The 26,959-nt window shown below is 40.2% G+C and overlaps 4 protein-coding genes across 4 annotated transcripts; 3 read left to right on the top strand and 1 right to left on the bottom strand.

Annotated features, from left to right (window-relative positions):
• The first annotated feature begins 2,058 nt into the window (after positions 1-2,058).
• On the top strand, positions 2,059-4,078 carry LOC115673909 (UPF0481 protein At3g47200-like). Its single transcript, XM_030596172.2, has 2 exons — positions 2,059-2,789; positions 3,062-4,078. The coding sequence occupies exons 1-2, from the start codon at positions 2,106-2,108 to the stop codon at positions 3,758-3,760; spliced, it is 1,383 nt and encodes a 460-aa protein (XP_030452032.2). The 5' UTR covers positions 2,059-2,105; the 3' UTR covers positions 3,761-4,078.
• A 7,843-nt stretch (positions 4,079-11,921) lies between these two features.
• Positions 11,922-13,615, bottom strand: LOC115673934 (uncharacterized). The gene is made up of 3 exons (XM_030596201.2): positions 13,258-13,615; positions 13,075-13,172; positions 11,922-12,349 (listed from the first exon to the last, which is right to left on the bottom strand). Exons 1-3 carry the CDS (start codon positions 13,613-13,615, stop codon positions 12,104-12,106), a joined length of 702 nt encoding a protein of 233 aa, XP_030452061.1. The 3' UTR covers positions 11,922-12,103.
• LOC115674060 (UPF0481 protein At3g47200-like) lies at positions 13,614-14,493 on the top strand. Its single transcript, XM_030596382.2, has 2 exons — positions 13,614-13,627; positions 13,684-14,493. Exons 1-2 carry the CDS (start codon positions 13,614-13,616, stop codon positions 14,261-14,263), a joined length of 594 nt encoding a protein of 197 aa, XP_030452242.1. The 3' UTR covers positions 14,264-14,493.
• Positions 14,494-21,677: 7,184 nt separating this feature from the next.
• Positions 21,678-23,527, top strand: LOC115673910 (UPF0481 protein At3g47200-like). Its single transcript, XM_030596173.2, has 2 exons — positions 21,678-22,271; positions 22,548-23,527. Exons 1-2 carry the CDS (start codon positions 21,684-21,686, stop codon positions 23,427-23,429), a joined length of 1,470 nt encoding a protein of 489 aa, XP_030452033.1. The 5' UTR covers positions 21,678-21,683; the 3' UTR covers positions 23,430-23,527.
• The last annotated feature ends 3,432 nt before the right edge of the window (positions 23,528-26,959 follow it).

Raw genomic sequence — 26,959 nt, 5'->3', positions numbered from 1 at the left:
GGTTCTGAAGTGGTGAGAAAAACCCGACTTTTCTTAGGCGTTTTAGATGGTTGTGAAATTTAAAGGGAAGTTTTGATGCACATTTTGATTTCTTCGTTGGATGGTGATTGCACGAATATTTAGTTTAACTTATAAAATTGACTTTGCCATACTACTAATTTATCTCAAAAGAGTGAGTTATAAAAAATGCCTGATATAAAAAGTTACGAAGCCTAAGAATTAGGGCATTTTAAATAAGATTATGGAGTCAAAGTCATGTTAGAGATACTAAAACTGATATGGAAAAGTTATCCACGAAATGATGTATTAATTTGATTGGTTTGTGGAATTAGTCGCTTCCGGATTAAATCAACATTTTCCATGAGATATTTGTGTTTACTGTTTACAAATTATATAAATTATAACAGATTCAAGCACTTCTTGATTGGTGCTTATAAGCTGTTATAATGTATCCAAGTTCTTGTTGTTTAAGGGTCATAAATGCTAGCGGTGGATTATGTTTAGGTGATTCAAAATCGAAAAAGAAAAGAAAAGAAAAAACCCACACTAATATTTAGTTTAACTTAGAAAATTGACTTTGCCATAATAGTTTGACTTTGATTTGAGTTCTACTATATCTTTTTGCTTGAATTAATTTTTTTCCATATGAAACTAGTGGAAGTTTTCGAATTTCACACGAGATGTTTATAACCCGTCTTTTGTGCCATTTGAAGTTATTTTATGAGGAGTTATATGATTGTCATGAGATAACTGTCGGGAAAAGTACCAAAAAAGTCATAAATTTATTGCATTGGTACAAATTCAAATCTAAACCTTTCAATTTCACATTTTGCCAATTGAGTCCATTTGGCTAATTTTGGCCGAAAATTGCTGACATGGACGCTAGCTGTCCTATGTGGCATAGCCAGCACTAACGTGGACAATTTTTATAATTTTTTCTTAAAAAATTGATTTTTTAAATATTTTTTATCTTTCTTTTTTTTCCTTTCATTTTGGCCTCCGGCGACACTTGTCGGCCACTGGACGAGGGCCAGCCAACCCTCGCTAGTCGCAATGGCCTCGCCCAGGGCCTTCGCGGCCCTCGCCGAGATCTAGCAAGGGCCACAACCGTTGCTAGCCAAAATGAAAGTAAAAAAAGAAGAAGAAAAAAACAACAAAATAATAAAAAAAATAAAAAATATTAATAAAAATGTCCACGTGAGCGCTAGCCATGCCACGTAGGACGGACCGCGTCCATATCAACGGTTTCTAATTAAACTTAGCCGGATGAACTCAATTGGCAAAATGTGAAAATGTTTATGACTAAATTGACACAATTGAAAGGTTTAAGATTGAATTAATACCTATGCAATAGGTTTAGGACTTTTTTGGTACTTTTCTCGATAACCGTATATATATTATCGGAACGTCACTCTTTGTGAAAAATTACTTTATTTTGCAACATGCGATGTACCTCAAGTAAGAAATCTGTAATATCCCAAACATAGGAGGTAAAAATTAGGGAAAATGACACAAACAGTTCATGAACTTTAGTCCAATGTGCAATGTGGTCCTTAAACTTTTAATTTGTTCAATATAATCCTTGAACTTTAACCCAATGTGCAATGTGGTCCCTGAACTTTTGGTACAAGTTTAATTTAGTCCCTAAACTATATGAAAATGTTAATGTAATTCTTCCATTAATTCAAGTTCAGGGATTACATTGAACATGTCCCAAAAGTCAAGGGACCACATTGATTAAGTTAAAAGTTTAGGGGCCACATTGCACATTGGGCCAAAGTTCAAGGACTGTTTGTGTCATTTTCTCTAAAAATTATTACCAAATAAAATAAAAAAAGAAATTATCATGAATCCAGTGTCACATAAAATATACAAAGTCCATACCCCAATCGACATTACTTGTACACAGTTAATATGAGCCCGGCGATTCCATTCCCACGATATTCACGGGACATGCTTCCCCACTGTCTTTACCTGGTGCACAAAAAGTGACTCAGACATACATGGCTGGACCCGTAATACCCCTTCAAATTCAAGACGTTGGGCTTGGGCACCCCCCATCTTATCCCCCAACACTTTTCCCGTCTCTCTCTCTCTCTCTCTCCATGAAGTCGCCTATTTCTCCTCCTTCTTCCAGTGTTAGAAGAAAAACAAAAGCAAAAACAAGGATCATAACATCCCCCAGAAGAGAAACTTGCGGAACCTCTGATCCGAACGCGACCGACTGGATCATCCAAGTCAACGAAAGCCTCGAGGGCATGTCCTCCGATGAGCAACAATACTGGAAGAAATGGTCTATCTATAAGGTCCCCTCCTACGTCGCTGACCTCAACCCCAAGGCCTACCAGCCACAGGTTGTCTCCTTTGGCCCCTATCACCATGGCAAAGAACATCTCCGTCCCATGGAGGACCACAAGCGCCGCGTGCTCTTCCAATTTCTCAGGCGGTCCGGGAAGCTCCTCCAGCACTACATCGAATCCCTAAGGAAGGTGGCAGGGGACCTCGAGGCGAGCTACGATGCGCTGGACCCGAAGTGGAAGGAGGGCAGCGTTGACGGCGCGGCAGACCAGTTCCTGGAGCTGATGATCACTGATGGCTACTTCATGCTCCAGATCCTGAGGTATGCGACAGGAAAGGTGAAGGGTGAGTACGAAGACAACGACCCCATTTTCAGCAAACACGGGGATCTCTACGTACATCCGGTCATTAGGCGGGACATGCTGCTGCTGGAGAATCAGCTGCCGATGCTAGTGTTGGATTGGCTGGTTGCTATCTGCTATGGCGTGCAGGTTAGTTCCTTAGATTTCGCTCCGTCGTAGGAGAGGATTTTGCATGCATGTAAACCGCTGTACTATGTTCACCTAATAGTACGTCTTGGCGATATGAGATGGATCAAATCTAATGCTCCAAATGTGTCGGATGCAAGGTTTGAGACCAATCGACAATTCATTATTAGATCTATGACAACTATAGGAAACTTGTTTTTTAACTTTTACGCGAGGACAATCCATACGACAGCAGGACGAAGGGAAAATGCACTGACTTTGCTCCAACAATGCAGAAAGACGAATCCATCAACAGTCTCATTCTCAATTTCTGCTCCCGCAGCGTGGACAGCGTGAGCAAGGAAAAATGCCTGCACGTCCTGGACGTCTTCAGGAAGAACATGCTGAAAGAGCCCGAGAAGAAGGACAAGGCGGAGAGCCAGGTCAGCGAGGAGATAATCCGGTCAGCCACCGAGCTCCGTGAGCACGGGATCTATTTAAAAAAAAGTGACACCAACAGCCTAAAAAACATCTCCTTTGACAGCGGGGTCCTGAGGCTCCCCGGGATCGTGGTGGATGAAGACACCGAGTCCATGTTCCTCAACCTCATCGCATTCGAGCGCTTCCACGTCGGGGCTGGGAGCGAGGTCACGTCCTACATCTTCTTCATGGACGACGTCATCGACAAGGGGCAGGACGTCGCGCTGCTCCACACCAGGGGCATCATTGATAATGCCATGGAGAGTGACGAGGCGGCAGCCAAGCTGTTCAACTCGCTGGCCATGGGCGTGGTGCTCGACCCCGACAGCAGCCTCCATGACGTGATCAACAAGGTCAGAGAGTACTGCAGGAAGAGAAGGCACAAGTGGAGGGCCAATTTCATCCACACCTACTTCAGGAATCCTTGGGTTATATTGTCTCTCATCGCCGGGGTCCTCCTCTTCGGGCTCACCATGGTTCAGACCGTGTATACCGTGCTCGGCTACAACAAATGAACCCTCCCTTTGCTTCTCTATACAATATTTTTCTTCTCTATTTTTTGGTTTTTCTACTAATGGCTCTCTTGATTAGTTGTCGATTGTTGTTATTGTTAAATACTCTCTCTAGAATAGTCTACAATACTCTCTCTCTCTCTTAGTGGTAGGTGAATTTTGTGGCAGAAAAACGCTTGGGAAGTAGTTAATGTTTGTAATAAAAGAAGAGTCCACGTTGAAGCTCTTGTAGAAGACTTTCTTGTACTATGTCGGTCATTGGAGGACTATAAATAGGATAAGCATAAGCATCCCTTGTACTTTGAGCCTTGTAATATAAAATCCATAATTTTCTATTGGTCTCTCTTTGCTCCAAAATTAGTCACCCACTAACCTTACATTTTCTCACCCTTTTTCATACTATATCAAACTAACACTTATGAATGATTTTCCTCCTATTTTCAGTCATGTTCATTTCGCTCTTTAAACGTTTTGAATGATGGACATTTATCTGCTATTTATCACCATCGAATGATAATTCTCTTGTTTCAGTCTTCTTCATGTTTGTCCATTGCGTCAAAGTCACAATAGGGATACTAAAAACTGATATGAAAAATTGATCCTGAAGATGATAAGTTAATTTGATCGGTTTATGGAATTAGTTGATTTCGGATTAAATCGACATTTTTTCATGAGATACTTGTGTTTGCTGTTTATTAATTATAGCAATTATTTATAGATTCGAGTACTTCTTGATTGGAATTTAGAAACAGTTATAATGGATCCAAGTTCTTCTCCATCGGTGCTCATTAATGATCACGGTTGATTGCGCAATGGTGATTTGAAACCAAAAAGAAAGAAAAGAAAAAAAAACCCGCTAGAATTTAGTCTAACTTAGAAAATTGACTTTGCCATAATGGTTTGACTTTGATTTGAGTTCTAATATATCTTCGTCCTCGAATAAATTTTTCTCCATATGAAACATGTTGAAGTTTTTGAATTTCACACCAGATCATTATAACTAGTCATGTGTGCCACCTAAAGTTAATTTATGAGAAATTATATGATTGTCATGAGCTAGTGCATATATTATCAGAACATTACTCCTTTTCAAATATCTTGTCCTTTTATTTTTTTGCTACTTGCAATGTAGGTACGGAAGAAGGGGTGTCGAGTACTGAAAATGAGAGCTCAAGTAAGAAATTTAAAATGTCCCAAACATAGGTAAAAATTATCATCATAAAGCAAAGAAAGTAAATATTATAAATCTAATGTCGCGTCAAATATACAAGTCCGTACCACAAATGACAGTGCAACTGTGCAAGTACTGAATATGAGAACTCACGAGTTTCGTTGAATTCAAAGGCTCATGCACGGTCGTGAGATGATGTGGATGGCGTGCATTCCCACGTTTTTCGCGGGACATACCTAAGCACTTTTTGTCTTTACATGGCTTGTCCCGTAGTACCTCTTTAACTTGATGCATTGGGCTTGGGCACCCCCAAACACAATGCATAAACTCACCTATTCTCTCCCTCCTTTCAGCTTTATAAAAAAAAAAAAAAAGAAGACCCCAGTTCATGCCCTCCAACCACGAGGAGCAACAGTACTGGAAGAAGCGGTCCATCTATGTAAAGGCATTGATTTATCAATTAAGAAAGAAGAATCTCAAGATATCAATCAAAATCATAAGATGATTTTTGGAGATGTTAGAATCAAGTGATTTGACAATTCTTCTAATATAATGATATCTTCATTTATTATTTTTCATTGTTGTATTATTTCCTTACGAAGTGTAACATTTATAATATCTATATATAACGGAAATCATATCAACAATTGTACGTTGAGATCAAGAATCAAACACATTTGTTCTTTTATGGTATCAGAGCATATCTTCAAAAAAAATCGATCCTTAACCATAGCTTCCACTAATCCTAAGTAATCATACCCCTCATCTTTGAACATTAGCAATTTTGTGTCACTGAAACTAAAACTGACACAAATAAATTATTCTTGTCGGAGAGCCCAGATGATTGCACTAATTGAAAGTCAAGATCCGGTAGCATTCATTGATGGCGAGTACCAGATGTCGAGTCCAATAATAGTCACCCCCTCTGATTCCGGAAAAGAAGCTAGAGTCTCGGAGGAAGTGACAAATCCAGAGTTTTTATAATGGAGAAGGTCAAATCACCTTCTACGGGATGGATAATTGCGACGCTCTCCGAAGACGTTCTTGCTCAAGTAGTAGACTTGAAGACATCTGCCGGGGTGTGGTTAGCTTTACAAAATATTTTTGCTAAGGTATTTGAGGAATGTGAAGTTTCAATTTTTCTACAAATTCAAAAATGTCATAGAAATAATTTTTCATCACTTCACAAGTATCTTGGTGCTTTTCAAAAATATTTTAATGAGTTATCTTCTATCAGATGTCCCCTTAAGGACAAAAAGAAGGGTGTCTTTTTTTTGAATGGCTAAGGTGATCAATATGATTCATTCACAACCTCCATGTTGAAGTATCCAATGCCGATATTCTCTAACCTGATTTCGCAATTGTAAAACTTCGAGAGTCAGCTCACGAGTAAAAGTTCCCCCGTAATTCAACACGAGACGGCTTTCTTTTGTCAAAGAACTAATTTTAAGAGCAGCAAGAAGGGCAAACAATTCCAACATTCCAACAAAAAATTATTTTTCTTCGCATGGAAGAGGGTTTTCTCACAATGGTCCAAGAATGAAAAATTCTTGGGCTAATTTTATGCATTCACAAGGTCCCGAGCCACAATTTAATCAAATCAAGATCAAGAAGCTCGTGAAAGGAACAGACAAAATCGTTTCCTATCAAATATTTAACAAGTAGGGACATATTGTTAGATTGCTTTAATCGATTTAATCAATCTTTCCTCCCATCAGACGTGCCAAAGGCATTTACTGCACTTACTATTGGAAATACTCAGGATTCAGAATGGTTCATTGATACCAAAGCTTCAAATCACATGACCGGAGATGAAGGTAACCTTTCCAACTTACGACCATATATTGTGAAAGATAGCGTAATGGTTGAAAATGGCGATTCACTTAAAATTTTCCATACTAGTGATGCTCATATCAATTTGAGCCAAAATAGCATAAAGAATTTATTATCAGTGAGTCAATTTACAACTGACTATCCTCTAAATTTTGAGCTCTATGCCGCTAGTTTTGTGATAAAGGATAGGAAAATGGGAAATGTTCTAACAGTTGGAAACCGTGAAGGTGATCTATATACCTCAAATGTGCCAAAAGAAGCACTATTTTCGAATCGGTTCAGGAAAGCTGATGAAAGTACTTGGAATCAAAGGTTGGGACATTCACAACCGACGACAATTTGTAATTTGCAAAATAAAGGCGATATTACTGTTAGTGCTTGGAATAGACCTACTACCATATGTAGTAGTTGTCAAATGGATTGAGCATTTAAACTTCCTTTTTGGCCTTCCAAATCTAGTACTACTAAGCCTTTTGAAAAGATACATTGTGAATTATGGGGAAAGGCTCTAACAATCTCATGTCAAAGGTGTCAGTATTATGTTTGCTTTGTGGATGATTATACGCGATATACTTGGTTGTTTCCACTACAGCAAAAATCTATGGATGTCCTTCAAGATTCTTCAATAGCACGTTCACCCACTCAAAATCATTCAATGATTACACGAGCACGTGTTGGTATTGTGAAGCCTAATCCAAAATATGCCAATTTACATATGATGGATTCTATACTGAAGGAGCCAAACAATGTACACTCTTCTTTGAAGCATCTAAGGTGGTCAGCGGTAATGAAAGAAGAACTCAAGACACTGCATCGGAATAAAACTCGCACTCTTGTTCCACGTCCTTCAAATACTAATGTTGTGGGATGTAGATGGATTTTTAAGTCTAAGTTAAAGCCTATGGTACTTTAAAAAAATATTAAAAGCAAGACTAGTCGCCAAGGGATATACTCAAGTAGTAGGAGTAGATTTCCTAGGGACTTTCTCGCCAGTTGTTCGTCCAGGAAGTATAAGAACAGTTCTCACCATTGCTACTATTAAAGGTTGGCCTATCAAACAATTAGACGTTAAAAATGCCTTCTTATATGGTTTTCCATCGCAACCTATGTATATGGAGCAATCGCCAGGTTTTGAGGACAAAAATCATCCTTCTTATGTTTGCAAACTGGAGAGAGCTTTGTATGGCCTTAACCAAGCACCCAGAGCATGGTTTGATCGCTCTAGCTCTTTTCTTTTGGCATATGGTTTCGTTTGCAGCATTGCGGATCCTTTGTTATTTATTCAAAAATCAGATCATGGCATTCTAGCTCTGCTTTTATATGTAGATGACATGATTATTACAGATGATGATCCAAAATGGCTTGATGGGTTCATCTCTACATTGAGAAGCAAAATTGCGATGAAGGATATGGGGCCGTTACGCTATTTTCTAGGTGTGGAGGTTAGGATTAGGAGTGATCGGTTCTAGGGTAAGTTGGGTCCAAACCTGGAACCTAAAACCAACTCTGTTATAACCGGTTCCCAATTTTTGGAATCTGAAACCAACCCTGTTTTCCCTGGACCTTGTTTTGGAACCGACCCTATTTTTTCGGTTCGATTTTAGGGTCTACCCGAGATCCTATTTTTTTTTTTTGTTCCTTTTTCGGTATCATTTTTTTCCAGCAAAATAATATAGGTAGCAATAAAACGATTCAAAGTAAAAGATGAATAACAAAAACCACTATCCACCAAAAGTAACAATCCCCAAAATAAGCAATTGAAATTATAATCCATCAAAATCAACAATCCAAAAGCACTATGTGGCAAGACATAGTCCAATTGCATAAATCTTTAAGAGTCACATTTTCCAGGGAATCTGTTCAACATGTTTAGCTCTTTTTTTTGCGCCATGATGAGAGAACTCCTCACTTCTGTTTCCTAATAAAATATCCTGAAAGGAAAATCAAAAGACTTAGCAGTAAAGCATCTGCTCTCACTAGAGAAATGTCTATATATCTCATCTGAATCATACAATATTTAGATGACTTTAAAGCCGTGTTGTTTCGCTCATAGTTGTGAAATAGATCCCAATATTAAACCAGAAACCGATTCTAAAACCGGTGAAGTAGAGTAACGTGATCTAGGGTTTTTACTTTTTTTTACATTATCTCAAAACCGATTCTAAAATCGATTCGGGTTGGTTTTTACTTGGAACCGGAAACCGGACCGATTCTAACCGGTTTCCAAAAAATGGAACCGGTTCCTGGACCGGTTCTTGTTAGAACCGGTTCCTGAACCTGTTTTTCAGGTGGGCCAGTCCGGTTGCACACCCCTAGTTAGGATATTCTCTGGTGGACTTTATTTGTGCGAACACTAATATGCTTTGTCAATTCTCAAACGTGCACAAACGGAGGGTTGCAAGCCAGTTTTCACACTTATGGCCGCTAGTTCTAATTCTAGTACAGATGTAAGACTATTTTCAGTTCCTATGTTATATCGAAGTATCGTCGAAGCTCTTCAATAGCTCACGATTACATAGCCGGATATTTCATGTGTAGTCAACAATTGTACATTCAGATCAAGAAACAAACACCTTTGTTCTTTTACTACAGAGTCCCTACCCACATCACCAACCTCAACCCCAACGCCTACCGGCTGCAAGTCGTCTCCTTTGGCCCATATTATCGTGGCGAGGACCACACCTGTTCGTAAGATTCTGAATGGGGCAATGAACAAATAATATAATGATGAGAAGAGTATCGTCTCACGGATATTAATGATTAATAAACCAATTAAATATTAAAAATGGACTAATTCTAAAATTTATCTAACAAATCAAAATATAATTGAAAATAAATAAAAATTGACAATCTTATAAACGAAATTTCGAAACTAAAGGCAAATAATCAATAAAATAAAATATGATAAAGCATCCGATTTCACCATAACCACTAGATATGAATTTTAGATCATTATCCATACAAGAATAATATCAAACATGTGATAGCGAAATTTTTTAGTCTATTTACTATCCTATCTCTAGGTATAGCAAATCTACTCAGTTTACCAATCCACTATATCTCTATGTGAATTTAAATAAATATAAGTGAATTAAAATTTGTGAATATTTCCGATTTATAATGAATCTTTTGGATCACCTTATCACTGCAAGCCACACAAATAACATGATATATCTCTATCCACATTTAATTCATGATTATATATTATAAGGAGCAATTGCATATTATCACTTCTCAGTCTCAAACATGCACATCAGATCATTCAAATGGTGGCTAGTCAGTTAAAGGCATTAAGTACAATAATATATAACTCACATGAATGAAATCACTTGCAGAAGATAAGAAGTATGAAATTCATATCATCATGGTTAGGCTACATCATAGTCCTAACAAAAGAAAATTAGAACATAATAGAAGAAGAAACGAAAATATAAATTAAACCCAACATCTTGAATCAAAGAACAAGAATTCTATCTTCTCTTCAAAATACTTAAAAAACTCCTAGAACAATAAAAGAAACGGTCTAAAAGAAAACTAGTCGTCCTCAAGCTCTCAATGTTATCCTATTTATAGGATAACATCCAAGACTCCTAACACAAGGCAATTGCTTCTTATCGCATAAAATTAGGGAATAAATCACATAATTCTCGATTTGGCATCCACCTTCTGAATCTTCTGCCGGTGACATCTTTCTTTCCTTCTTTTTGCCATTTTTTCCTTCTTTTCTCAATATCTCATTATTCTGCATAAACAAGGAAAATTTGAGTAAATAGAAGAAAATCCAAATATTTTCTTACAAATATTGCATTATTTATTGCTTAAAATAAGTAAAATAATTCTATTTTTATAGAGTTATCAAACCCCGAAACATAACATTTTGCTAGTCCTCGAGCAAAAGCAAGATATAACACAAACTCAAGCTGACAACCCCCTCCATGGCATCATTTCATAATTGCTCAAAATCATAATTCAAAGAAAAACACAAATTTCATCCAATCATTGAAATTTAGTCATAAGTCAAGACCAATTCCAATTATGTGATCCAAGTGTTTGTGAGTCCTAATCTTTTCGAATTATATGCAATCCAGATAAATTCACATTGGTATGCAACCTCTCAAAAACTCTTTATAATTATGATCAAATCTGATAGGTTTGTTTTTCATTCCTCTCTCCACTAATGTAAGTAAATCATTCAATCAAAAATCAATAGGACTTTCCTCGGTTTGTAATGTAAGGCGGGGCTAACAGTAAGATAACGGTAAATTTAAGCTCAAATCACCCATGAACACATTGATCACCCATGAACACATTGATTTCTAGGATCTAATTAGAGCCAATACCACTATCTCCAATTTCACTCCTTTAAGATAATCTTGCTGCCACCACTTATCATCATTCTTTCTCCTTTTTCTTTTCTTTTCTTTTTTTCTTTTTTTTTTCATTACTTTATGGTGGAGTTCATCCCTAAGTCCCTCCTAATATAACATGAACATTCCTAACCCATTGAGTATCTAAAAGACTCACTCAATTGAAAGTTAGATAGGGAACCCATGCCTTCTTACTCTTTAATATAACGTGGGTCATTTCTTTTGCCCATTGATTAATTTGTTCCAGCAAATTTTTATTGGAAAGAATTGTTTCCTTCTCCTATTCTTCTTTTGCATGATTTCCTTGCAATTTATAGATCTTTGGCTATGCTTTATGATTGATTTCCTACTTCTCTGGAGAAGGAATATGTGCTAGGTGGTGGGTGCCCTTTTTGTTTGTTGATCATGTCGCCCACGTTGCGTAAGTGGAATATTGGGAAGATTGAATCACCGTAGATTTTAATTAAGCACCTTAGTTTCTGTAACCATAATTTTTTGTCCGTAATAATCTTTTTACAAAAAAATTTGAAAGTACAGTGAAATAATGGATTAGAAGAGGACCGAGAAAATGCGAAGCCACAAAAAATATGGTTATCAAAGTTAATTTGACATGCTGCCAATTAATAAGATCCGTAAAACAGGAAACGGCTCAACGTAAAGAGTAAGAAGGCATGGCAAAATCTACATGCTTTTAATTGAACAAGTTCCTCATCACTACACAGAAAAGGTCAACCTGTTGGGACATTGCCTCTCCCTCATTTCCCCATTCAAATGCCTACCCTGAACTTCAAAATTTCAATTAATAGCCGCCAGGGCAGTAGCATTGACCGACCGTGCTCTACAACAATCAATCTATGATCCACCAATGACTGTTCAGACGGATGCTGTATTGCCCATTGAAATAGAAGCAAGTTTTTTTGAGTATTTTTGTCTCTACACCAAGCCTAATCACCAAAACAATCTCTCCGATGACATTCAACAAGGAAAAAGGATAGGAAAGGGATCCCTATGCAACTTCCCATCAGACAAATCCAGTTTCTTTGTCTTTTCTTCGCACCAGAACAATTGTCCTTTGACGATCCTCTCCATCTTAAGAACCATGGAACATAATTTCGCGTCTATGAGGGCAAACAGCAGTTGAGCGTTATCATCTCTTTGAGGCCATGATCTCTTCTTCCACACTTTCCTCTTCTTGAGCAGTTCCTTCAATTTCACAGCTTTCTCCATACGGCAGCAGTCAGACCGAAGCAATCACAAAGTTCGAAAGTTTACTAGCAAGTTGTATTCACTGCCAGTTAACTAAACACAAACAGATGCCAGTTTATTCCATCTAACTGATGCGTAGGTCCTAAAATGCAAACGCCAATCCTGTTGCAATAACAATCTTTTTCAAGAACTTAGCCAGTCAGATTACAGTTGTATCGGTCATATAGCTGAACACCCTTGTGGAGTGAAGCTGCCCAAGCAATAGTGGAGTAGCTGTTTGGAAACATGAAGAGCACATGCTTAAGTCCCCAAATAAATAATTTAATGCTTCACTCTCTGTATGATTCGATAGGATAACACTTATTTTCATTTATTTCAATCGGTTCTTCATGTATATTCAAATGATTTGGTCCTCTGATGGTCATTAGCTATGACAAGCGATCTGATTTAGACGATGCTACCGATTGTTCATCTGTATGAACCGATATTGAAGTTAGAGTTCAAAGAGACCGATGGACATCAGCCAGGCATCACACATCAGCAATGTAGGCACTAAAAATTTATACCACAATGTAGATTCGTCGCTCTTTTTTTTTTTTGGTAAGGAGATTCGTCGCTCTTTCCTATCAAACAAAACCCTAACTTGAAGGAGAGAGCAGATTCGTCGTTCTGTGAAGGGGAAACAAAAACCCTTCAAAAAAATTACACACATTTTGAGGTAAATCTAAGAAAATCTGTACCTCTCGAGGCTTCGTAGGAGGCGGTGGCGTGGTACAGAGCAGGGCGGCGGCAGCGTGGTTCGTCGGACGGCGAGAACAGAGCCAGTCGAGAGAGAGGACTGTAAAGAGAAGAAAAAACCCTTCAAAATATCTCAAAATGCAAAAATTACACACATTTTGGAGTAGATCTAGGAAAATATGTACCTTTCGAGGCGGAGGCGGCGTCGGCGTGATACAGAGTAGGGCGTGGCTCGTCGGAGGTGACGGCGTGGTTCGCAGAGCGTGAGTCGGGAGGGAGCGAGTCGAGAGAGAGACGGCGTGGTTCGACGAGGAAGGGTGGACGGCGAAGGCAACGGCGTGGCTCGTCGGAGGCAGAGGTGGAGGCGACGGCGTGGTTCGTCGGAGCGTGAGTCGGGAGGGAGAGAGAGCAGAGCGTGACTTGGAGAGAGAGATCTGGAAGTGGAGAGACAGCGCGAAGTAAAGAGAGGAAAGAGAGTCTTGCTTTTCGTTTGAAAATTTTCTCTTCTCTGACTCCTGACACGGTGGGGCCCGGGCTACACATGTCGCCCGGTGAGTGACTCGTAATTTGCCATGGTGGAATCATAGGGCACCCAATATTTTCTCTCACAGGCTCGTCCTCAATTGCTGCTCCCCTGGCAAGCACACCGCGAGGATAGGCAAATGCCTGCACGTCCTGAACGTCGTCAGGAAGAGCCTACTACTCCATGAGAAGCCCAAGCTGGACAAGGTGGGGTGCGAGGGCCTTCTATTAGTCCTGTCGGCCATTGAGCTCAACAAGCATGGGATCCGGCTCAAGAAGAGCAAGACCGGCAGCCTCACGGACATTTCCTTTGCCGGCGGGGTCCTGAGTCTCCCTGAGATTGTGGTGGAAAAAGCAACCGAGTCCATGTTCCTCAACCTCATCGCATTTGAGCGCTTCCACGTCGGGACCGGGAACAAGGTCACGTCCTACATCTACTTCATGGACTACATCATCGACAATGAGTGCGACGTCGCGCTTCTCCACATCTTGGGCATAGTCCTGAATGTCCTGGGATGCGACAAGGAAACCACCGAGCTGTTCCACTTGATGCCAAGTACACGACAATTGAACCCAACAACAGTCTCATTGCCGTGTCCAATAAGGTCAACGAGTACTGCAACAAGCCCTGGAACAAGTGGAGGGCTAATCTCATCTAGACCTACTTAAGGAGTCCTTGGGCTTTATTGTCTCTCATCGCCGCCATCTTCCTCTTTGCACTCACTATAATTAAGACCGTATACACCGTGCTCAGCTACAACAAAACCCACCATTTGCCTCTCTGTACAATAATTTTCCCTTTTCAGTCATGTTCATTTCCCTCTTTAAATGTACCGAATGATGGACATTTGGCTGTTAATTTATCATTATCAAATGATGATTCTCTTGTTTCAGTTTTCTTCATATTTGTCCAATTGTGGGAAGGATGATCATGTTTGAGGCAAATGAAATCTTCCATTGCATCATTTTCTTCTTGATTAAAATTTTAACAAGTTGCGGGGAATTTAAGTGAACAACAAATATGGTCTTCAAAGTCATCTCTCTTCCCCCATCGGCTTCAAATTCAAAACCAAAACAAGCAAAACCCCAATAGGAAGAAACTCAAGATGACCCTTCTCCTTCTAAGGCACGTGGCGATTAATGAGTGAAGTAGAACGTGACTCACGTGAAGATCCAGCGCCACCTAATATTTTCATATCCTAAATTAAGGATTCGTTAGCTTTTATTGAATTTTAGATTGGGTTGGGCCACTTTTCGTTCCGTTACTAGATTTTTCTTTTTGACCTATTATCTCCTTCCTATCTACTTATGAACAAAAGTGAAGAGGTTCTAGTCCAAATTCTGAAATTAATAAGACATATTTGGAGATAACGGAGTATGGTAGTTTTTAAATTTTTCTCAATGCAAATTTTCCTCCGTTTTCTTTTCTTCTTTTAATTTTCCTTTCTCTTTCAACAAAAATCTCTCTCTAACTTCCTTTCTTCCTTTCCTCCACTGTACTTCTTCATGTTCTTTCCCCTAACTTTTTATTCCCATATATAAAAGATCAAAGGAAGTGCGGACTGGACACATAACATCGAATCGTGCATAATTTGAAGTATAATAGAATATCTGCATTTAACTCAAGTTAGAATGATATGTCTCTCATTCATATTTTACATTACAATGGCCTCTATCTATTAAATTGACGAAATTGAGCTTATGGAACACTTTCATTAGAATGAGAAAAATCGACTTTTAAGTGTCCCTATTTAATCGAACAGAATTTCCACATATCAAACATTATAAATTCCTTTAATTTCATTCATAACGATATTGTTTCGTAGGCTATAATTGAGATTGGATCAACGGAGACGTCAGAATCGCTCCTGTAGGAAGGCTCTGGCGTGTTTCACCATTTTGAGGACCAGTTCAGTCGCAATCATACAGGAGATGTCGCGTCCTTCTATAGCTGGCAGATCACCAAGTTTCTGACGTCTCCGTTGATCCAATCTCAATTATAGCCTACGAAACAATATCGTTATGAATGAAATTAAAGGAATTTATAATGTTTGATATGTGAAAATTCTGTTCCATTAAATAGGGACACTTAAAAGTCGGTTTTCCTCTATCTAATGAAAGTGTTCCATAAGCTCAATTTTGTCGATTTAATAGATAGAGGCCATTGTGATGTAAAATATGAATGAGAGACATGTCATTCTAAGTCAAGTTTAGTGCAGATATTCTATTATACTTTGAATTGTGCACGATGTCGATGTGATCTTTGGAGTCCGCGCTTCCTTTGACCTTTTTATATATGGGAATAAAAACTTAGGGGAAAGAACATAAAGAAGTATGGTGGCGGAAAGGAAGATGGGGAGAGAGATATTTTTGTTGAAAGAAAAAGGAAAATTAAAAGGAGAAAAGAAAATGGAGGATAAGATGCTTTGAGAAAAATTTAAAAACTGTCATATTTCGTTATCTCCGAATATGTCATATTAATTTTGAAATTTGGACTAGAATCTCTTCACTCTCGTTCCGAAGTAGATAGGAAGGAGATGACAGGTCGAAGTGGAAAATCTAGTTACGGAACGAAATGTGGCCTAACCCAATCTAAGACTTAATAACAGCCGACTAGATTAGTTGAGATAATCAAGAATATATTTAGATAGGCTTGTCGAATTCTTTTGAGATGACACAAATCCTTAGTCTAATACAAGAAAATATTGGAGGGTGTTGGATCTTCACGTGAGTCACGCTCTGCTCCATTCATTGATCAATATCTGCCCAGATGGTGGCCCACTTTCAGTCTCTTGTCTCTCTCTTATGCGCCTTGCATTTCTCCTCTTCTTCTTCTTCCTTTCTTCCTTTCAGCCACTGCCACTGTCAATAGCCATGCCCACAAAGCCCCCACAAAGTCACAACCAACCACCGCGACCTCATGTTGGCCTTTGCCCGACTGTGAATTGGATTTGTTTTCTTTTTCCCCTTGTGGAGTTGGGGGAAGAGTCATCTTGAGTTTCTTCCTATTGGGGTTTTGCTTGTTTTAATTAGTTCTGAATTGGCTTTTCTTAGACGTTTTAGATGGTTGTAAAATTAAAAGAGAGGTTTTGATGCACATTTTGATTTCTTCCCTCCCAGCAGCACGAAAGTCAGTTTAACTTATAAAATTGACTTTGCCATACTAGTTACTTTGATTTAAGTTTTAATATCTCTTTGCTGGAATCAATTTTTCTCCATATGAAGCCAGTGGAAGATTTTGAATTTTTCATTTCCCTCTTTAAATGTACCGAATGATGGACATTTGGCTGTTAATTTATCATTATGAAATGATGATTCTCTTGTTTCAGTTTTCTTCGTATTTGTCCAATTGTGTGAAGGATGATCAAGTTTTAGGCAAATATAATCTTCCATTGCACCATTTTCTTCTTGATTAAAATTTTAACAAGTTGCAGGGAATTTAAGTGAACAACCAATATGGCCTTTTAAGTCATTTCTCTTCCCCCTTCGGCTTCAAATTTCAAAGTCATCTATGTAATTTCCGGTCATCAAGCAATCAATCATTAACACAGAGAACAGACATACCTTTATGACTGAAAAGGAAATATCTTGAAACTTCCAACATCCTTCCTGAAATAAAAAGAGCTAGAGATATTAACCGTTCTAGGCCGCCATTATAGAATCCTAGATAGAAATAAGCCGACATCAAACTGCTAATTATGTACAGAGAATGTTACGAATATGTCTTCGATTTGAGCTAGTTTCCTAGTTTGAAGGGTTTACACAATTGCTTGTTGTTGATACTTAAATTTTGACAACTCAATTATGCATTCATTGCATAAAAGAATTAGGTATTGACCCCGACCCCTAAACAAAAATATTAATTAAATTGCTTATAGGTATTATGAGCATTTTAATTAAGCCCATATAATGTTACATTGGAGTTAATGGACTAAAGTAAGTCGGGTTCGTAACGGGCTCTCCCAAGCGTTATCAACCACAATTTGATTTCTCATTTTGGATATAAGGACATCACGAGCATCATAACTTTTGTACGCCACTCACTTGAGTATCATAACTTATTTTTCCAATCACTAGAGTGCCATGACTTATGGATAACGTTCACTCCAGTGTTTCAACTTTCAATCGATCACTTATGTGCCATAAATTTTTAAAAAACTTTCATCAGAAGTGTCGTACCACGTTGAATTTCCAATCCTTGCGGTGAAGGTCTTTAAAAAATTATGAGATTGTCATATCCTCTTAACCAAAAACTGACCTCGAATTTCATTGTTAGGAACATCATCTAGCTATCTTAAGCCCCGATAAAGTGGAAGCAGCACATCTGATAACAATTAGTAGACAAGAGCATCACGCGCTCGGTATTGAAATGACCCACATGTCAATTTTCAGTGGTTGGAATTAAGGACTTCTTGATCTGCTAGCTATAGAAGGACGTGACATCTCCCGCTGATTGCGACTGAACTGGTCCTTAGAATGGTGAAACACGCCAGAGCCTTCCTATCGAAGCGATTCTGACGTCTCCGTTGATCCAATCTAAATTATAGCCTACGAAACAATACTGTTCTGAATGAAATTAAAGGAATTTATAATGTTTGATATGTGAAAATTCTATTCGATTAAATAGGAACACTTAAAAGTCGGTTTTTCTCATTCTAACGAAAGTGTTCCATAAGCTCAATTTTGTCGATTTAATAGATAGAGGCCATTGTAATGTAAAATATGAATAAGAGACATATCATTCTAGCTTGAGTTTAGTGCAGATATTCTATTATACTTCCAATTATGCACGATTCGATGTTATGTGTCCAGTCCGCACTTCCTTTGATCTTTTATATATGGGAATAAAAAGTTAGGGGAAAGAACATAAAGAAGTACGGTGGAAGAAAGGAAGAAAGGAAGTTAAAGAGAGATTTTTGTTGAAAGAGAAAGGAAAATTAAAAGAAGAAAAGAAAACAGCGGAAAAGTTAAATCGAGAAAAATTTAAAAACTGCCATACTTCGTTATCTCCGAATTTGTCTTATTAATTTCAGAATTTGGACTAGAACCTCTTCGCTTTCGTTCAGAAGTAGATAGGAAGGAGATAATAGATCGAAGAGAAAAATCTAGTAATGGAGCGAAATGTGGCCCAACCCAATCTAAGATTCAATAAAAGTTAGAGAAATGCTGGATCTTCGTGTGAGTCACGTTCTACTTCACTCGAGTCATGTTCTACTTCACTCATTGATTGCCATGTGCCTTCCTATCGGAGCGATTCTGACGTCTCCGTTGATCCAATCTAAATTATAGCCTACGAAACAATATCGTTCTGAATGAAATTAAAGGAATTTATAATGTTTAATATGTGAAAATTCTGTTCGATTAAATAGGGACACTTAAAAGTCGGTTTTTCTCATTCTAATGAAAGTGTTCCATAAGCTCAATTTCGTCGATTTAATAGATAGAGGCCATTGTAATGTAAAATATGAATAAGAGACATATCATTCTAACTTGAGTTTAGTGTAGATATTCTATTATACTTCAAATTATGCACGATTCGATGCTATGTGTCCAGTCCGCACTTCCTTTGATCTTTTATATATGGGAATAAAAAGTTAGGGGAAATAACATAAAGAAGTACAGTGGAGGAAAGGAAGAAAGGAAGTTAGAGAGAGATTTTTGTTGAAAGGGAAATAAAATTAAAAGAAGAAAAGAAAACGGAGGAAAAGTTGCATTGAGAAAAATTTAAAAACTGCCATACTTCGTTATCTTCGAATTTGTCTTATTAATTTCAGAATTTGGACTTGAACCTCTTCACTTTCGTTCATAAGTAGATAGGAAGGAGATAATAGATCGAAGAGAAAAATTTAGTAACAGAGATAGGAAGGAGATAATAGATCGAAGAAAAAAATTTAGTAACGGAGCGAAAAATGGCCCAACCCAATCTAAGATTCAATAAAAGCTAGCGAAGCACTGAATGTTTACATGAGTCACGTTCTACTTCACTCATTGATCGCCACATGCCTTAGATGGCGGCCCACTTTAAGTCTCTTGTCTCTCTCTTATGCGCCTTGCATTTCTCTTCTTCTTCTTCCTTTCTTCCTTTCAACCTGCTACTGTCAATAGCCATGCCCACAAAGCTTCCACAACCAACCACCGCGACCTCATGCTAGCCTTGCCCGACTGTGAATTGGATTTGTTTTCTTTTTCCCCTTGTGGAGTTAGGGGAAGGGTCATCTTGAGTTTCTTCCTATTGGGGTTTTGCTTATTCTGATTTTGAATTGGTGAAAAAAATCCTACTTTTCTTAGGCGTTTTAGATGATTGTGGAATTACAAGGGAGGTTTTGGTGTGCATTTTGATTTCTTCGTTAGATGGTAATTCCCTCCCCAGCAACACGAATATTTAGTTTAACTTATAAAACTGACTTTGACATACTAGTTTGACTTCGATTTGAGTTTTAATATATCTTTTTACTAGAATCAATTTTTCTCCATATGAAGCCAGCGGAAGATTTTGAATTTGAAACAAGATGATTATAACTTGTCTTGTGTGCAATCCGAAGTTAATTTATATAAAGTTACGTGATTATTTGAGCTAACTAAGCATATATATTATCGGAAAGTCACTCTTTGTGGAAATTTTTTTTTTTCGCTACATGAGATGTATATATGGAAGAAGTGCGTTGAGTTGTAAAAAGGAGATCTCAAGTAAGAAATTTAGATTATACAAAAGGTAAAAATTATAAATCTAATGTCACGTCAAATAGGTGACGTCGGTACCCAAATTACATTGCATGCACTCAATTCAAAACGAGCCTTTCAGTTTAGGCAGACACACTCGGGAGATTCATTAAATCCCAAGGCTCGTACACGGTCGTAAGAGTAAGATTATGGGGATGGCGTGCGTGCGTGCATGCAATTCGATTCCCACGTTTTTCATGGGACATTACCTAAACACTTTTTGTCTTCTACCTGGTGCACAAAAGGTGACATACTCCTCACTTGGTCACCCCCAAACCCTCTTCCCATCTCTCTCTCTCTTTCTCTCTCCTTCCCTATAAATTCACGAGAAAATATTAGGTGCCTCTGGTGATTTCACCGTGGAGAAATCACAACTCTAAGATGGCGACACGTGTCCGAGGGGCCCACCGTGTCAGGCTCCGTTTAAGTTTGGCCTCCCCTCTCTCTCTCTTCATAAATTGCCATCACCTACTCTGTCCTTCTCCCGCTCGCGTTTCCCCCCCCTCTTTTTTTGACAAAATATTCAGTGATTAGCATACACCGGGTCATTCGCCTACGTGGCGCGCATGAGCTTAGTTGGCTCCACTCAACGGGAGACACGTGACGCTGAGTTGGACTTGCTGAAAAATTAAAAAAAAAAAGCTTTCTTTTCTCTGTGTAGGGACAGAGCTGAAAAATTAAGTTCCCGCCTAAAACGTCCCCCTCTCTCTCTCTCTCCTCTTTTCAATTTACAAGGCCCTTTTTACCTGCACTCCTGGGAAAGAACAGCCAAAACACACTCTCTCTCTTTCTCCACCGCCTCCGCCTCCGCCTCCGCCTCTCCCGAGAGCCCCGCCAGTCGCTCTGAGCTCAGATCTGCGCCCAAGAGGGAGTGCCCCGCGTCGCTGCGAGCTCGGATCTGCATCTGGCACGTCGCCTCCCCCAAGAGCCCCTCCGTCTCGGCTGCTGGATCCCGAGCCCCTCCGCCTCCGCCGAGCTCAGATCTGCGCTCAAGAGGGAGAGCCCGCGTCGCTCCGAGCTCAGATCTGCGCCTGGCACGTCGCCTCCCCCAAGTGCCCCTCCGTCGCAGCTGCTGGACTCCGAGCCTCTCCGCCTCTGCCGAGCTCAGGTCTGCGCCCAAGAGGGAGAGCCTCACGTCGCTCCGAGCTCAGATCTGCGTCTGGCACGTCGCCGTTGCCGCTCTCGGGGCTGCTGTTCCATCTATCCCCGGCCCTCTGGGTCCTCGGCTGCCTCCCGCGCTGGGCTCGCTCTTCTCGTGATTCAGAGGCACCTAATATTTTCTCCATAAATTCACCTCTTCTCTCACTCCTTTCAGCTTAAAAAAAAAAAAAAGAACATAAGACACTCCAGATCAGAAACTTGCGGAACCATGCCTCAAAGCAACGAGACCGACTGGATTGTCCAAGTCAACGAGAGCCTCAAAGCCATGACCTCCGACGATCAACAACACTGGGGGAAGCGGTCCATCTACAAGGCCCCCGGCCGCCGCACCAACCTCAACCGCGAGGCCTACCAGCCTCTGGCTGTCTCCTTCGGCCCCTATCACCACAAGAAGTACCCCCACCTCCTTCCCGTGGAGGAACACAAGCACCGCGCGCTCCTCCACTTCCTCAAGCGGTCCGGGAAGCCTTTTGAATGCTTCCTCGAGTCCCTGAGGGAGGTGGAAGAGGACCTCGCGGCAAGCTACGAGGCACTGGACCCGGAGTGGAAGGTGGGCAGCGGTGAGGGCACCGCGAGCAATTTCCTGCAGCTGATGATCACTGATGGCTGCTTCATGCTCGAGATCCTTAGGACCAGAACCGAGGAGGTGAACGACTACGAGCCCAATGACCCCATCTTCAGCAACCACGGTAAGTTCTACGTAAGTCTGGTCATTGAGCGGGACATGCTGCTGCTGGAGAATCAGCTGCCGATGCTAGTGCTGGATCGGCTGGTCGCCGTCTGTGGTGACATGAAGGTTCGTTCCTTAGATTTCGCTCCATCGTAAGAGAGGTTTCTTACACGCATGTAAACCGCCATACTATGTTCACAGTACATCTTGGCAATCTCAGAGGAATCAAATCTACTGCTCCAAGCGTTTTGGATGCACGGTTTGAGATCAACCGACGAAACATTATTAGATCTATGACCACTATCGGAAACTTCTTTTTTGACCTTTTACACGAGGACAATCCTTACGAGTTACGACAGCAGGAGGAAGAGAAAATGCACTGACTTTACTCCAACAATGCAGGAGGACAATTACATCAACAGGCTCATCCTCAATTTCTACTTCCCCAGCGCGAACAATCCAACGATGGGAAAATGCCTGGACGACCTGGACCTCCGCAGGAAGAGGACGCCGATGGACACCAAGAAGAAGGACAAGGGTAAGAACGAGGACAGCGAGGAGGGTAAGAACAAGGACAGCCCCAGCGCGAACAATCCAACGATGGGAAAATGCCTGCACGTCCTGGACGTCTACAGGAAGAGTATGCTGATGGAGACCAAGAAGAAGGACAAGGGTAAGAACAAGGACAGCGAGGAGGGTAAGAACAAGGACAGCGAGGAGGGTAAGAACGAGGACAGCGAGGATCTACTCCTGCCAGCCACCGAGCTCCATGAGCACGGGGTCCAGTTCGAAGTAAACGACACCAACAGCCTCAAGAACGTCTCCTTTGCCAGCGGAGTCCTGAGGCTTCCCAAGTTTCTGGTGGAAGATGACACTGAGTCCATATTCCTCAACCTCATCGCGTTCGAGCTCTCCCACGTCGGGGCTGGGAGCGAGGTCATGTCCTACATCTGCTTCATGGACAACATCATCGACAAGGGGCGGGACGTCGCATTGCTCCGCGCCGTGGGTATCATCCACAATTACATGGAGAGTGATGAGGCGGCAGCCAAGCTGTTCAACTCGCTGGGCAAGGACTTGATGCTCGACTGCGACAGCAGCCTCCGTGGCGTGATGAACGACGTCAAAGAGTACTGCAAGAAGAGGAGGCACATGTGGAGGGCCAATCTCATGCACACGCACTTCAGAAATCCTTGGGTTATATTGTCTCTCATCGCGGCCGTCGTCCTCTTCGGGCTCACTGCAATTCAAACCGTATATGCCGTGCTCAGCTACAAAAAATGAATCCTCCCGTAGCCTCACTCTGTAAAATATTTTTTTCTTCTCCATTTTTTAGGTTTTCTCCTAATGGCTCTCTTGATCAGTTGTGATTGTTAAATACTCTCTCTAGAATTGTCTACAATACTCTCTCTCTCGCTCTCTCTCTCAATGGTTGGTGAATTTTGTGGCAGAAAAACGCTTGGGAAGTAGTTAATGTTTGTAATAAAAGAAGAGTCCACGTTTAAGCTCTAGGAGAAGACGTTCTTGTACTATGTCGGTCATTGGAGGACCAACAAAATAGTGGGTGGGTACCCAAGTGATACCACATCAGCAAAAAACAAGCCCTGCCACGTGTCTCTCGCGGGCCCAACTGTCAGAAAAAACTCTCTCTCTCTCTGCACTTGCTCTCTCTCCTCTCTTCTCTCTCTTCACTGCGGTTTCTTCTTGGCCATGGCCATTAGCTCAAGTTTGACCTCTCGTCTGTGGCTGCTGCAAGTTTTCAAATCAAGTGTCCCTGGCCACGAGACTTCGAGTCTAATTGCCGTAGCCGCAAGCTCGAAGCTCCATCTACACGGCTTCTGTGCGCTTGAGCATGAGCATCCATGGCCGCGAGTCGTCGCAACTCGGGCCGCCATGGCCGTCAGCTCAACAGATGGCAGCCATGGTCGAACGGTTGTGCTCGAGCTCGCGTTCTAGGCTCGAATCCGAGCTCTGCAGCTATGGCGACGACGAGACTCCGGATTAAGTATCCTTGGCCAAAAGTCTCTAGATCTAGCGGCTATCGACGGGATTCGAAACTCGAGCGACCATGACCAGCCATGGCCGCGAGCTTGAAGCTCGAACATGCTCGCAACCGCGAGATTGAGCTATGTGGCAATGGAGGCCGAGATGTTGGGCTCAAGCTCAAGATCCATGGCCATGGTGGCGGCAAAAAAGAGAGAAAAAAGGCAAGTGCAGAAGAGAGAGGCGAGGAGAAAGAGTAGAAGAGAGAGTTTTTTTTTGGCAGGTGGGCCCGCGAGGCACACGTGACGCACGAAGAATGGACTTATTTTTTTACTGACTTGGTATCGCTTGGGGTACCTAATATTTTCTCGCTTTTAGGAGCAACCCCAATATAGATGATAGATAGCTATTTCGCGAATTATCCGGACAAAGTTTCGAGCCTAAAGTTGTAACCGTGAACATATTATAGGAATTTTCGTTGCCAATACTCTGTGAATTTGATGTACGCCTAATCGACATGCATGTATACTCCTTAAAAAGTAGGCCAATCGAGGGTCTCGAAATGCCATAGAATCGAATCAATTTGATGTTTATCAATCAATGACGGACGATTGGGCACCAAATCAATTGGATCCTCTGTTCTTGTTCATATTTTTCACGCAATGTTACCGTCGTATTCTATGAGCACAATTGATTTTGAAATCAATAATTTATGCATCGGGTTGGATATAGGTTCATAGAGCCGGTGCATTATTCAAATACAACAATTTATGGCAAAAAAAATTGCTAACATGGATTTCGGGTGGGGCCGAGTATGAGTCAGGTACATGTTGGATCAAATATAAGTTATTAAATTTGTAATGTATAAAAATTGATCTTAACGAGTTAAATGAGTTAATTTGGATCGAATCCGACTCAGCCGTTTGACGGGCTTATGTATAATTCACTTTTTGTGCATGAGGTAGAGAGAAGAAGTGTTTAAGCATGTTTCATGGTAGCCGTAGGAAATGAATTGCATGCACGCGAAGCACGACATCCTGTGACTGTGTACGAGCGTTTGGATTCGATAAACCTCACAAGTGTCTGCTTAAATCTACAAGGTCGTTTCAATTGAATACAAGTAATGCTGATTGAGGTATGAACTCGCATATTTGATATTTGATGTGACAATAGAGTTATAATAGTATTTTTCTTCATTTTATTTGTAATAATTTTTACCTCGTCTATTTAGGATATGTCAGATTTTTATTTGAGGTGTCACTTTTAGTACTCGACACCCTTTTCTTGTTTATTAAAAACCACTTTCACTTGAATGGATAGGACATGTACGTCAAAAAAATTATTTAAAAAGTCTTAAAGTTATTGTAATTGTGTCTTAAATTTTTTTTGGCCAATTAAATCCTAAACATTTTGTATTTGTGCCAATTCAGTCCATTCGACTAATTTTGACCGGAAATTACTAACATAGATACTGGCTGTCTTACATGACGTAGTTGACGCTAATGTTAGGGGTATGCAAAGGAACCGAGAACCGCCCAGACCGCCCAGAACTGGGTCGAACCGGCCCAGAACTGGGTCGAACCGGCCCAGAACTGATGGTTCCTAAGGGAACCAATCCGGTTCTCGGTTCCAATAAATTGGAACTGATGGGTACTGGGCTGGTTCCCGATTTCAAGTTTGGAACTGCCCACCCGTCCACCCGGACTGGACTGGCAATATAATATTATATATTAGATATTTTATTTAATTTTTAATTTAAAAAAAGAAAGAAAAATTCTAAATCCCTAAATATGAAACTCGCTCAATACTCTCACTCTTTCATTCTTCTCCGTCGATGCCCAGACCTAGTAAGCAAAAGCCTATGCTTTCTTGATAGTAATTGGTGAAGGTGGGATAAAAACACAGAGAAAAGCTTTGACAGAATGGTAAGGGAGTCATCCATCTCTCTCTTTTCTCGTTTAAATTTATTTACCCATAGGTCTTTCGAATCTTCCTGTTTACTTTAATATCTGCATAAACAAGGCCACAAGTAGATACTGTTCAATACCACAGAAATGATGTTGCACTGCATCAGTCACCCCAAATCGATAAAAACCATTGTAGTATGAACATAATGATGATGTGTAATTTTAATTATTTTAGAATCATTTCTTTTCGTTGCGTAATTCTTTGTTGCATATTACAATGCTGACGTGTGAAGCTTGATGGGACCGGTTTCATGGACCCACTCGAGAAATGTCATTCGCTTCCTTGGTGGGTCCATGGAATCAACGGGCTGTTTCCAGTTCCAATTTTTCGAAACCGGTCCTTAGCGGGCGGTTCCCGGTTCGAGGGTGAGAATTGCCCACCCTCCCACTCGAATCATGCAAACCCCTAGTTGACGTAGACATTTTTAAATAATATATTTTCTTTTTATTATCCTTTTTTTCTTTTCTTTCTCTTTCTTTTTTTTTCCCCTTCTTCCTCTAATTGGCCCTGTAAATAAAAAATTCAAAAATTAATAAAATATTATTTAAAAATATTCACGTTAGCGTCGGCCGCGCCACGTAGATATCAATGTCAGCGATTTCTAGCCAAAATTGGTTGGATGAATTGAATTGGTACAAATGCAAAAGGTTTAGGACTCAATTGGTCAAAAAAAAGTTTTAAGAATGAATTGACACAGTTATAATAAGTTTAAGATTTTTTTGATAATTTTCCCCTTGTGTGTCTTCTTAGATGTATGATGGGAAGAATTTCGTTCTATAGTTTTAGCAAGTATTTAATGGAACAAAATTTCACCTCATTCCCGTGTCTATGGAAAGCCTCTAGATATCCAACATTCTCTATTG

The sequence above is a fragment of the Syzygium oleosum genome, unplaced genomic scaffold (genome assembly GCF_021117445.2).
Source record: "Syzygium oleosum isolate NSW1041296 unplaced genomic scaffold, Sole_v2.1 Sole_v2.19, whole genome shotgun sequence".
Classification (NCBI taxonomy): Eukaryota; Viridiplantae; Streptophyta; class Magnoliopsida; order Myrtales; family Myrtaceae; genus Syzygium; species Syzygium oleosum.
Note: the sequence above shows the minus strand (reverse complement) of the source record. Positions and strands in the feature narration are given on the sequence as shown.

Excerpts from the sequence above, each read along its gene's own strand:
- LOC115673909 (XM_030596172.2), top strand. The coding sequence starts at position 2,106 with ATGAAGTCGCCTATTTCTCCTCCTTCTTCCAGTGTTAGAAGAAAAACA. Across the intron at positions 2,790-3,061 it reads CTATCTGCTATGGCGTGCAG|AAAGACGAATCCATCAACAG; the intron begins GTTAGTTCCTTA and ends CCAACAATGCAG.
- LOC115673910 (XM_030596173.2), top strand. The coding sequence starts at position 21,684 with ATGCCTCAAAGCAACGAGACCGACTGGATTGTCCAAGTCAACGAGAGC. Across the intron at positions 22,272-22,547 it reads CCGTCTGTGGTGACATGAAG|GAGGACAATTACATCAACAG; the intron begins GTTCGTTCCTTA and ends CCAACAATGCAG.
- LOC115673934 (XM_030596201.2), bottom strand. The coding sequence starts at position 13,615 with ATGTGTAGCCCGGGCCCCACCGTGTCAGGAGTCAGAGAAGAGAAAATT. Across the intron at positions 13,173-13,257 it reads CGCCGCCTCCGCCTCGAAAG|TCCTCTCTCTCGACTGGCTC; the intron begins GTACATATTTTC and ends TTCTCTTTACAG. Across the intron at positions 12,350-13,074 it reads CTCCTACGAAGCCTCGAGAG|AAAGCTGTGAAATTGAAGGA; the intron begins GTACAGATTTTC and ends TGCCGTATGGAG.